We start from the raw sequence: 12,771 nt of genomic DNA, 5'->3' as shown, positions 1-12,771 counted from the left end.
TATTGCGCGTAAATTGCACCTTTTTTGCATATGGGGATCTGTAGCGTTATGATCAAAGACAAATATATAAAACCAGATCTGCAGCTACATGGTCACCTGAGCATATTATGCTCAATTTGATGAATACATGTATTATGTAAATTATTGAATTATATTGACTTTTTCCTTGGTAAAGCCCAATATGAAGAAGTGTGCATTTAGAGGCAAACACCATAGTGCGGGTATTACTGTCTCATGACAGCATCTAGTTTTTCTGTTCTTAAGGTGACGGATATAGTAATATGATAACATTCTACTTTGGAGTTTAAGGCAGATATTATATAAACAAGAAATATTTCAGAAACATATATGCTCCCCTCTCCAATGAAGTGGCAAAATTAAACATAGGTAATCAAAGATTATAAAGCTCCCCTCGACGAATGTTATCAGTGTAAGTAATGCAAATCTCAAATCATATTTTCTTAATATGTAGTATTTATCTCAACAAAATTCTTGCAAGTTGTGTTTAACCCCTTACATGGCATATACACATTTCTACATCTGTAGCGTGAAAAACGGGTGTAGTGTAAACAAATATTCATAACTTTGTCAATACTGCAGTTATCAAGGACTTCAAGTTCATTGAAATTGATCTGTTCCCAAAACTTTAACCTGGTCTCTTGTATGGAAAATATAGCTCAGATCCAGCATCCGAAGCAAGTCTGGTAGTGTCCATCCCTTGATGCATCATCCATGCAAGTTTGGTCCGGGTAGGTCTTGCAGTAGCTTGGGAATGAAAATGTAGGTCAGATCCAGCATCCGCAGCAAGTCTGGTAGTGTCCATCCTTAGATGCATCATCCATGCAAGTTTGGTCCAAGCAGGGCTTATAGTTCCTTAGGAATGGACCTGCTCCAAAAACTTTAACCTGGTCACTCATTTGGAAAATGTAGGTCAGATCCAGCATCTGAAGCAAGTCTGGTTGTGTCCATCCCTAAATGCACCATCCGAGCAAGTTTGGTCCAGATAGGGCTTATAGTTCCTTGGGAATGGACCTACTCCAAATACTTTAAGCTGGTCTTTCATCTGAAAAATGTAGGTCAGATCCAGCATCCAAAGCATGTCTGGTAGTGTCCATCCCTAGATGCATCATCCATGCAAGTTTGGTCTAGGTAGGGTTTATAGTGACTTGGGAATGGACCTGCTCCAAAAACTTTAACCTGGTCCTTCATCTGGAAAATGTAGGTCAGATCCAGCATCTGAAGCAAGTCTGGTAGTGTCCATCCCTAGATGCATCATCCATGCAAGTTTGGTCCGGGTAGGGCCTATACATCATTCTGAATGGACCTGCTCCAAAAACTTTAAGCTAGTCACTCATCTAGAAAATATAGGTCAGATCAAGCATCTGAGGCAGGTCTGGTAGTTTACATCTCTAGATGCATCATCCATGCAAGTTTGATTCAGATAGGGCTTATAGTTCCTTGGGAATGGACTTGCTCCTAAAACTTTAACCTGGGACGCCGACGCTAACGCCGATGTCAACACCGACACCAACACCGGAGGTATAGCATAAGCTCATCTCGACTTTGTCGAGGTGAGCTAAAAAGGGTTATCATTTGATTTAGAAAGATTGTAATGATAGTAAACAAAAAGCTTATCAAATATTCACAGGCAAACATAATTAAAAATGTGGTCAATATGAGAGTTCATTACTATCAAATTTCTATAATAGTAGAGGTATTAGTATTTTACTTCTTTATGGTATCAGGGAACCAAGTATGTCAAGTATGTCAAGCAAAAAGCTCTCAATAAGTTTCTTCTTAGGCACGTTTTGACCTTGATCTTTGCCTTACGACCTCAAAATCAAAAGAGGTCATCTTAGGGCAAGCAAGTGTACAAAGTTTGATATCTGTCAAATACACGGTTTTCAAGATATACAGTGCACAACCAACATCCTGAATAAGATATACCCACTCAGCGACAGGTGAAAAACAATATGTCACCTTTTTTCAAGGAAACAAAAACAAAACGTTAGGTCCACACCTGTTGTAGGACTGTTATGGGAGATAAAGAAAATGTTAGATCCACACCTGTTGTAGGACTGTTATGGGAGATAAAGAAAATGTTAGATCCATACCTATTGTAGGACTGTTATGGGAGATAAAGAAAATGTTAGATCCACACTTATTGTAGGACTGTTATGGGAGATAAAGAAAATGTTAGATCCACACCTGTTGTAGGACTGTTATAAGAGATAAAGAAAATGTTAGATCCACACTTGTTGTAGGACGGTTATGGGAGATAAAGAAAATGTTAGATCCACACCTGTTGTAGGACTGTTATGGGAGATAAAGAGAATGTTAGATCCACACCTATTGTAGGACTGTTATAGGAGATAAAGAGAATGTTAGATTCACACCTGTTGTAGGACAGTGACTGGAGATCCCCAGCCACTGAAGGAGTAGAGCATTTTGTCTTTGAGGATATTCCACAGCTGTAGTGTGCCTTGTTTACTGCCCAGGACAATCTTGTTGAGGTACGTGCTGGGATGAACCAAGGCTGTGATGTGAAAAGTGGAATTACTGAACCCCATCTCCAGGTACACCCCTGTAATAGACACCTCAGTGTTAACTACCTATGTATCAGTAATATAACAGCTGTACAGTGACATCACCTGTAACATTTATCTCAATGTTATAGACCCTACACAACATTAATATAACAGCTATATAGTGACAACTATTCTCTAACAATGTGACAAAACTGACAATTCTTAATAACCATTACAACCCCTGAAATGATGATACTAAGTAACTCCTATGGGTAAATACCTCCATTTTCTACATCCCAGATCTTCAGATTGCTGTGAATGTCAATAGAGATGAGATGGTTCCCAAATGGGAGAAGCAGGTGAACCTCAGAGGAGTGCCCCTCAAATGTGTGAACAAGCTGTAAAATCATAGTCATAAAAATCATATATAAAGACCAACACCACAAATAACTTGATCAACAATATTGCAAAAAATTCTATTAGAAGTCATAAAACAATCCTTAAGCCCAGTGTGCACATATCAGGTCCAGTACAATCAGTACATTTAGCTACGTAGGTAGAATTACCTACGTAGCTTTATTTACCTACCTCAGGTAGCTTTATTTAGCTATTTCAATGTAACTTTTCTTTTTAAGGAAAAGAGGCAAAAAATCGCAGTTAAATGACTATTGATATTTATACTAGGGAGACTTTCAAAAACATTCCAAGGCAGAGATAGTTTAAACATCGCTGTGTTTGGTCAATTTAGAGCAAAACATGTAATTCCATTGTTTGGTTATCTGTCCGTGCGGTGAGGCATGACTGAGTATGATTACTTCACATTGTGCTGAATAATTACCGACCTATTATCATGTTAACCAGAACTGGACTTCTTTGTCATTTCATTCAAGGAGTAACTGTTCTAACTGTCATACATAGCCCCAAAACTTTCAGAACTTTGATTGCAATTGCGCAGAAAAAGACATTTCTTCAAGAGGGAATTTTTCATGAATTGTTTTCAGATGAGTTCAAAGTTCAAAATGATCACTGCATCAAAATGATAGTTTTTACACATCCTGAGAAAAATTCTTTTTTATAGGAATAAATTCATTTGGTAGCTAAATCAAGCTACCTGAGGTAGGTAAATAAAGCTATGTAGGTAATTCTACCTACGTAGCTAAATGTACTGATTGTACTGGACCTGCATATTAAACTAAGTGTTTAAAATTATATACCTGTCTGCTTCTTTTGAATGCTCGGACAACATTAACACAACCAGTGAAAACGTATCTGTTGTTTACAGCAATACAGGTAATGTTGTCTGGATGTACATCACCTTGACAATGATATACAGATTTGTTTAATTTTTTTTAAAAATATGCAAAATGTCATAAAAAAGTAAAACAAAGTATGATATCAAAGTAATATTCAAAATGACCAAATTGAACATTAATTGAATTCAAAAGCAAACATAGGTAATCAAAGATTACGAAGCTCACCTCGACGAATGTTATCAGTTTAAGTAATGCAAATCTCACATCATATTTTCTTAATATTTAGTATTCATCCAAACAACAATATTCTTGCAAGTTGTGTTTAACCCCTTACATGGCATATACACATTTCTACGCATGTAGCGTGAAAAACATGTATAGTGTAAATAAATATTCATAACTGTTAATACTGCAGATATCAAGGACTTCAAATTCATTCGGATTGATCTGTTCCCAAAACTTTAACCTGGCCTCTTGTATGGAAAATATAGGTCAGATCCAGCATCTGAAGCAAGTCTGATAGTGTCCATCCTTAGCTGCATCATCAATGCAAGTTTGGTTTAGCTAGGGCTTATAGTTACTTAGGAATGAAAATGTAGGTCAGATCCAGCATCCGAAACAAGTCTGGTAGTGTCCATCCCTAGATACATCATCCATGCAAGTTTGGTTTAGCTAGGGCTTATAGTTACTTGGGAATGAAAATGTAGGTCAGATACAGCATCCGAAGTTAGTCTGGTAGTGTCCATTCCTAGATACACTTCCATGCAAGTTTGGTTCAGGTAGAGGCTTATAGTTACTTGGGAATGAAAATGTAGATCAGATCCAACATCCGAAGCAAGTCTGGTAGTTTCCATCGCTAGATGCATCATTCATGCAAGTTTGGTCCAAATAGGGCTTATAGTTACTTGGGAATGAAAATGTAGGTCAGATCCAGCATCCGAAGCTAGTCTGGTAGTGTACATCCCTAGATACATCATCCATGCAAGTTTGGTTCAGGTAGGGCTTATAGTTACTTGGGAATGAAAATGTAGGTCAGATCCAGCATCCGAAGCAAGTCTGGTAGTGTCCATCTCTAGATGCATCATCCATGCAAGTTTGGTCCAAATAGGGCTTATAATTCCTGTGGAATGGACCTGCTCCAAAAACTTTAACCTGGTCACTCATCTGGAAAATGTAGGTCAGATCCAGCATCCGAAGCAAGTCTGGTAGTGTACATCCCTAGATGCATCATCCATGCAAGTTTGGTCTGGGTAGGGCTTATAGTTCCTTGGGAATGGACCTGCTCCAAAAACTTTAACCTGCTCCAAAAACTTTAACCTGGTCACTCATCTAGAAAATGTAGGTCAGATCCAGCATCCGAAGCAAGTCCGGTAGTGTACATCCCTAGATGCATCATCCAGGCAAATTTGGTCTGGGTAGGGCTTATAGTTCCTTGGGAATGGACCTGCTCCAAAAACTTTAACCTGCTCCAAAAACTTTAACCTGGTCACTCATCTGGAAAATGTAGGTCAGATCCAGTATCCAAAGCAAGTCTGGTAGTGTACATCCCTAGATGCATCATCCATGCAAGTTTGTTTCAGGTAGGGCTTATAGTTACTTGGGAATGGACTTGCTCCTAAAACTTTAACCTGGGACGCCGACGCCGACACCGACGCCGACGCCAACGCCGGGGGTATAGCATAAGCTCATCTCGACTTCGTCGAGGTGAGCTAAAAAGTGATAAATCTAATTAAAACTGTGTGTTACATAAACATTGTACAAAACAACTATTTTAAGAATGAGACTTACTTATGTTGGTTATTCCTAATCGGGAACACTGAAGAGGAATAAACAGAAAAATAAGACACCAACTCTAACTCCCTTAAGCTAAAAAAGTTATTTAAAATTTATTTTAAATTTATGATAAAAAATGTTAAAATCTTTTAATCAGAATCAACTTTAAGTAATGAGATTAACATTCTCACAATGATTATAAGAAAAGACATCTTATGGTGCGAAATCTAAAATATGACAGATGACAAGTATGTAATCTAAAAGTGAACATAAAAATTATTTACATTATAAGTGTGGAAAGACTTCCCCACGCTTGTAATGACATAGTTCTCTTTCAATCTCTTATTATATCGAGTTGCAAGAGGCACATGATCGCTCACAAACCCAAGAGCTCGATATCCTGAAAAAATTTTGCTCCCAGTTGGCATCCTTTTGCAATGAATTTAAAGGTAAACATTCACACGTGTTTTCTTTCAAAAGTGGTAGTCGCCATTTTGTTGTCAAGTCAAACATTTAATATTCGTTTTGTTAAGAATACAATTAAAACTTGTCACATTCTTTAACAAATGACTTATCATTCCGCAAAAATAATGTTATATCATTTATAGCAAACTTACAAATGTTTCAAGCAGAATTTATATGTATGCCAGGGTAAACGAAAGGGGTAGAGTACGTCTGTCTAAAATCTTCCCCGCCATTGCACAACATCCGGTAATCTTTTCCCGTCAAAATGTCAAACAAATGACTTACTGAGCAAGACAAGATCGTTCTGTATTTCCACAGAACCTTCAAAAATGACTTGTTGTCTTAAATGTTGTGGGAAAGAAATACAAATATCTGATGATTCGAGAGTTGAAGTCAAAACTGTTTTACCATCTCGATTCAACGATGAAAACTTTCGTGTTCTTTGGAGTAAAAGCGGAGAGGCAAAATTCCACTCTCTTTGCTGGAATCGTCTCACGAATTTAAGGACATCGGTTAATAGAAAGAAAGGTACAAAGGAAAAGCCTGTCGAAACTCCGGACTCTATTTCAAAACAAGAGAAGGCTCTGATCAGGGAGGCCAGAAAAACGGCCGAATTCTTCGATTCTCGGGAGCAAATTAAAAAGGAAGCCAGTCGAGTAGCAGAATTGCTCAAGTCAGCAAAGCACTGCGTGGTTTTTACAGGTTTATATTTTATTTTTTCCAAAAATGCCTTTTTAACAGATTAAAAAATAATAACAATCCCAACTTTTAACGGTAGCGTAGTAGCAGATCAGAAACCCTTGGCTAACGAAGATGTAATTTTGCTAAACCTAAGAGATAAAATCAGCAGTGTAACAGGGGGTGGTGATGAAGAAAACAAACACGCCTCTGTCAGGGTTCAGGTCTTATTTATTGACACAGTGAGCACTTTATGTAATACAAATGTTATAGCCCTGAAATATAATAAAACAACAATATAATAGCACATCAAATCAATCATCAATCATCTATACATGTAGTTCTCATAGTTAACATATCCATAATGATATATATTATAGATGATATACATATATGTACATTTACTCTCAATTAAGGGAGATAACTCTTAAAGTCAATATCTGGATCATTACATATTTTCTCCCATATAAAGGCATAAAAAATAGTACTAATTAAAACAAATAATTCCTCACCATTCTGTGGGAAAAGGCTACCACATGAATGTGTGATGTTTACAGCTTTTTACACAACATGTATATGGACTCTGTAATTTAATACAGTATACATTAAAATATATATTCCTTTAAAATAAAATCATCTGTTCACTTTGAACAAAGTAACCAAATATCTGGATCTTAAAATATAAGGTGTAACTTGAATATAACAATTTACACTTATAATATAATACATTACTGATCTTTACAATCAATAATTCCAATCATAAAAATAACATCTTTCTCTCATGGTCATACATTCAATTAATATGAAGTGAAATTGGGATCTTTAATAAATGCAAATCTATGGAATAGACATATTACATGACAATTAGTAATAAGGAAAGTTAGTACTTACCAGAAAATGGAATTTGTCAGTCTCCAAAAGTCAAAGTCATGGAGTCCATAAAATACAGTCTTGGTCATTAACTCAACAAGACAAAGAATGAATATTTTGGCTGTAAAACCAATGACCATAAGAATAAAACCAATGAAAATCAACTTGACAACCAAACTACCAATAAGAACCAATAACACTCCAAAACCTTTGAACTGCCCTAAGGTAACTAATTATCTATATGCAGGTGTACAGGTAAAGGGCTAAGGATATAAAGGAGCGGATCAAGCTTTTTATACTTTTATCTATTATGGTAGTTTCATTTATTTACATTAAATTTAAAACACTTATTTATTATATACGCATATTATACACACTACTACAGCAGTTTTGATCATAAATTCTGGGCTATATTATAGGAGCTGGAATTTCCACTTCTGCTGGTATTGGAGATTACAGAGGGAAAAGTGGCAAGTGGACAGAAATGGATCATAATCAGGTGTCTGACAAAATAAACCATATGTTTGATTCTCAAGGACCCTCCCCAAGTAAAAGACATTGCCTGCAGAAAGAGTCTTGTGATGAAGGTATTTTCAAAAATTTAAAAACAAACCATTAATGATTGTAAAGTTTGAAACTTATAGGGATAGTACAATTTTAATTTGTGATGATTAATTCTATATGTCAAGTGCATATGTTCATTTATCTTTCTGTGATAGCTGTGTTGGATATATTATTATTCAAGAAGTTAAAGGTTACAACTTTGATAATTTAAGCCAATGAAAATCTCAAAGAAGAAGAGGAGGAGGTGGATGAAGATGGGGTGGATTATGAGAAGCTGCGACCAACCTTCACCCATGAGGCATTGTGTCTACTGACAGACATGAAGCTTATAAAGCACGTGGTTAGTCAGAATGGAGACGGACTCCACGGTCTGTCAGGGATCCCTAACGAAAACCTCTCAGAACTCCACGGAAATGTGTTTATAGAGAAGTGTGAGAAATGTGGCCACAGATATGAACGTTCTTTCTATGTGATGGATGATGAAGGCAGTCAGTACTATGAAGATTTAGAGGATTTTGGAAAGTCTTCTGTGAAGAAACCAAAGCATGCCAAACAATGTGAGAAGTGTGGGTTATCCCATAGAACAGGAAGAAAGTGTGAACAGAAGGTATGAATAGAAAAACTGCAGCATGTTTTAGTTTTAACATATACACTTTTAAAGATAATGAAAATGTACAATTTATGTTGAAATACCTTGTGAGCTAGAGGTAAGAAAACTGTAAAGTTCTGATGAATGAGAAATGTGTGTATATGAGTGTGTGCATGGGGAAATAAAAGGAAGAGGATTCCATAGTTTAATTGATCTTTTACAATTCCTTTGAAAATTTTATCTGTAATATAGTAGCTGTAATTCAAAAATGCTTGTCGTCTATGAAATTCTGCCTCTATTTTGAAGGGCTGCAAAGGCTACCTCATGGATACAATCATTAACTTCAGGGATAACTTGGAGGAGGATATACTGACCAGAGCATTTGACCATGCATACCAGTGTGACCTGATGATCTGTTTAGGCTCTACCCTCACTGTTACCCCAGCTAATGAACTGGTGGAGGTCATCGAAAAACCACACCCTATTGTCATATGTAACAGGTAAACACATATTTTATAGGCATTAGAATTACTTCAAAATTTTTAAGCTGATATTCTGCTTTCTGTTCTGCATTTTGATACTCATAGGATAAATCACTATTGACTTTGGATTCTTAGACAGAAGACTGACTATGACGATAGACTGCCTCAGGAAATGTCGAGGAGAAGAGCAGCCGAGTGGGAGCCGTGTTTATGGGGATTGTGACGAGTTTATGAGAGAGGTGCTGAAAAACATTGTAGGGGAGAGCAACCTTAAAGTGTGGGAGGAGGAACGGCCAATGAGATTAATTAATTATGATAAATGTAGATCAAAGGATAAGAGTTAACATCACTAAGTACCACAATAAAAGGGGTATAACTCTGTCATTAAAAAATGATTACATTGTAGATGATATTTTATATCAATTTACACACATATAAGCCTGCAAAATTCTGTGATATTTTTTAAAATGATTATCCAGTAAATTTATACATTTTTTCCCTGTATATTAAATCATTATTTTATATTTTGTTGAATTTTAAACAAATGTTGGACATATAATTGCGTACTGAAATTGTGGTTTATATTAATATGCTCTGTATTTTTTTTTAATACAAATAAAAAACAAAACAAAGGAGACTCAAAACCAGAAGACTGTTAATTTGTACATTATGTCAAAGATAAAACCATGGAAACATCTACTCTACGTGCTTATTTCACCCACTCATCTGAGTAACTTGGTCGGTAACCACTTCATCATGCTGTTTTTTTACCAGAGGTAAAGTTTTTGGAGCAGTTCATTCCCAAGTAACTATAAGCCCTATTTGGACCAAACATGCATGGATGATACGTACATCTAAGGATGCAGTACACTACCAGGCTTGCTTTGGCTGTTGGAATTGCTTATTTCTGGATGAGTGTCCAGAGGCCTTGAGTGTTCAGCAGAACGTGTGCTCATGAACATTCACTCTGTTGAACAGGCCTCAGGCTGAAATTTTGGAGCTTTAGATAAAATTTCATTTGTCAAGGAAAGCTTCATAATCTTTGATTTACCCACATGTTTTTTTCAAGTTAAGAAGGTAAAAATTCCTTTCAAACACCAACAATTTTATTAATTTATTTATATTTGATAAACAGTGGAATAAAAAGGCGATTTGGATCTGGCCCTAACCTCGAGACTAGTCTAGGTTGATAAGTCGAATATGTTCAAGGACGAATTATTTATCAGTAACAATTTTTAAATTTAAGAACAATTTGATGAATTCCTGCAACACCGGAAGTACACGTTTTTTCTTGACCCAGACCCGATGGATGATTATTCAGAGGAGCTTGAGCCGTCTTTGCGTAACGTTATTGAACAGCATTCCTTGAAATGGGTGTTTGTCGGTGGAAAAGGAGGTGTGGGAAAAACTACGACAAGGTAACACTTCATTGTTAATAGAATTTTAATAATCTGACATTGTCCACATTCATTTTGACCACTTATCCATAAATAAATTGTAAGAAATAATTCAGTTAGCTGCAATACATCTGAAAGCAAAATCACATGGTTTGATTTATTTAAGAAAATTAAATGGAATTCTCAAAATAAGTATCCCAGGGGCCCACTCGATTGGGACCCTTCTAGAAGCAGAGGGGAATGTTGGAAGGGTTGGAATATGTATGTCTAAATCGAGTGTTCAGAAGAAAATAGAATAGGATGGAATATTAGGCTATCTAAATTTAATTCCCTGGTTCTCAGGCCAATTTTCTCCAAAACAGATGCGGGAGGGCGGCATTTTATTTTTCATTTTATTGGCAATAAAGTAGATGAGGGAGGTATTTTTTTTTATTTTAATTTCCGAATTTTCTTTAACATAAAGATAATTTTTTTAATCACAGATATACTTTCCATTTCTGGTAAAAATTTCTGCTTTATCCATTGCTTAACAGCGTGTAAACATCGTAGGTAATGTCCTCGAATGTATTTTCAAACGAAGTAGCCGGCCAAAATCTCATTGTAAATGGCTATCGGAAGTGATATTTGAATACTAAACTACGAAACAAATGAGGTCGGAAATTTTTTTCCCGGATTGGTCTCCGCAATACCAACTTTTTATTTTATCAAAAATACAATAAAATCGGCAATGCGGCTACCTCAAAACGGATGCGCGCGGGCCTGAGAACCAAGACTTTAATTTTATATGGCCTTATCTGCAATGTTTTGAATTACTGCAGTTGTTGAATTTCAAGAATTTGAATCCGTTTTTTTTAAAAGCATTAAATGTTAGTTCTAAAGGGAAACTTGAGATAATTAAGAGTGGAAAAATTAATTTAATAATATGTTCTACGGTGCGACCGTTGGGGCGAGCACAGTTATTTACTATCAAAAACCTATTTTATTTCCAAAGGAATCGGGATCGAAATTCTGAACTTTTCGGAAGTTTCCGACAAAATCGGAAATACCCGAGCCGTTTAAGTGACGAAAGTATGACGTCAAATAAAAAGTCATGAAGACTTAGAACCCAAACGATAGTTTTGTGGCAAGGATATTGCATAAAAACGTTGTTTGTAATTTTTTTCAAGTAAGTTGTTGCTATGTTTTAGCCTTCAGGTTGCTATGCACCGCAAAGGATTACTGGGAGTTTGGAATTTTTTCACGCGGTGAGATAAAAATTTCTTGGAACAATGTGCAGATTTCAACCCGAATTTCCTCCGTTCGTACACGTTAGTCTATTGAGCTCGCTACGCGAGCGGCGCTTCGCGCCGCTTCGCTGCGCTCGCTATAAAAGTATTGGGATTTTTTTTTTTTATTTATGTAAAGAAATATTTAAAACATCAAGTGTCTGAGACAGAAGAATATTAAAGAGCGTGTGAAAAAATAAAATAATTATGGTCAAATCAGGGACCTGTTTACGGCTCAAATCTGCACCCCATATTACATGGTAAATTATGAAACTGCGTTCAATGGTTGATTTTACTGCAATTACATAATAGAAAAAATGCTTCTTAACAGAATTACCCTTCATACATGATAAAAATACTTTTTTGCAACTGTGTTTTGTTTTAAGTTTGGTTTATTTACAATAATAAAAATCCCCCAAGTTTTCACCAAACCACTTGACGCCATATTAGAATGCTATCCTTCAGTTATCCTTCAATCTCTGATGTGGAAGGCTGAGAAGGCCTTCTAAGTCTACCCTACCAAACCAATCGAGCAGACAGAATGGTTATTCTGGAATAAGAAGGGTCCCAATCTAGTGGGCCCCTCAGGTTATCATATGTTCTGAAAAATTTGGATTTTTTTTTTTTTTTTTTAGAAAAGTCAAAGAATTCATTATTGTAACTAAAATAATGTCAAACAAGTGTTTCAGCTTAAAGAGTTGCTTGGAGCAGGGACATATTTCATTTAAATCACTTGACATTTAAAGAATGAGCAATCTTACATTTAAATGTCATTGTCACATCTTTTGACCTATCATCATGATCATTACATTTATGCATGGAAATTTAATTCAACTCTAGACAGAATTATTAATATAAATAATTATTCTTGTCACTTTTTATATATTATATTAAAAAAGTAGTAAAT

The 12,771-nt window shown here is 35.9% G+C and overlaps 1 protein-coding gene, 1 long non-coding RNA gene and 1 pseudogene across 2 annotated transcripts; 1 reads left to right on the top strand and 2 right to left on the bottom strand.

Annotated features, from left to right (window-relative positions):
• Positions 1–2,020: 2,020 nt before the first annotated feature.
• LOC134257283 (WD repeat-containing protein 36-like) lies at positions 2,021–6,127 on the bottom strand (the record flags this gene model as incomplete). The annotated part of the gene is made up of 7 exons (XM_062739919.1): positions 5,839–6,127; positions 5,570–5,597; positions 3,743–3,843; positions 2,809–2,926; positions 2,397–2,584; positions 2,209–2,313; positions 2,021–2,125 (listed from the first exon to the last, which is right to left on the bottom strand). Coding segments are annotated over exons 1-7 (789 nt in total), but the record flags the coding sequence as incomplete, so codon positions are not given.
• On the bottom strand, positions 4,301–5,494 carry LOC134257282 (uncharacterized). The gene is made up of 2 exons (XR_009989891.1): positions 5,264–5,494; positions 4,301–5,079 (listed from the first exon to the last, which is right to left on the bottom strand). It is a non-coding gene; the product is annotated as an uncharacterized LOC134257282 (long non-coding RNA).
• A 77-nt stretch (positions 6,128–6,204) lies between the features above and the next one.
• Positions 6,205–9,695, top strand: LOC134257284 (NAD-dependent protein deacetylase Sirt6-like; annotated as a pseudogene).
• Positions 9,696–12,771: the final 3,076 nt, after the last annotated feature.

This window comes from Saccostrea cucullata, unplaced genomic scaffold (genome assembly GCF_032062105.1).
Source record: "Saccostrea cucullata isolate Sc308-1 unplaced genomic scaffold, CSIRO_AGI_Scuc_v1 ctg16500, whole genome shotgun sequence".
Lineage (NCBI taxonomy): Eukaryota > Metazoa > Mollusca > Bivalvia > Ostreida > Ostreidae > Saccostrea > Saccostrea cuccullata.
The sequence above is the reverse complement of the archived record's forward strand: the minus strand, read 5'-3'. Positions and strand labels throughout refer to the sequence as shown.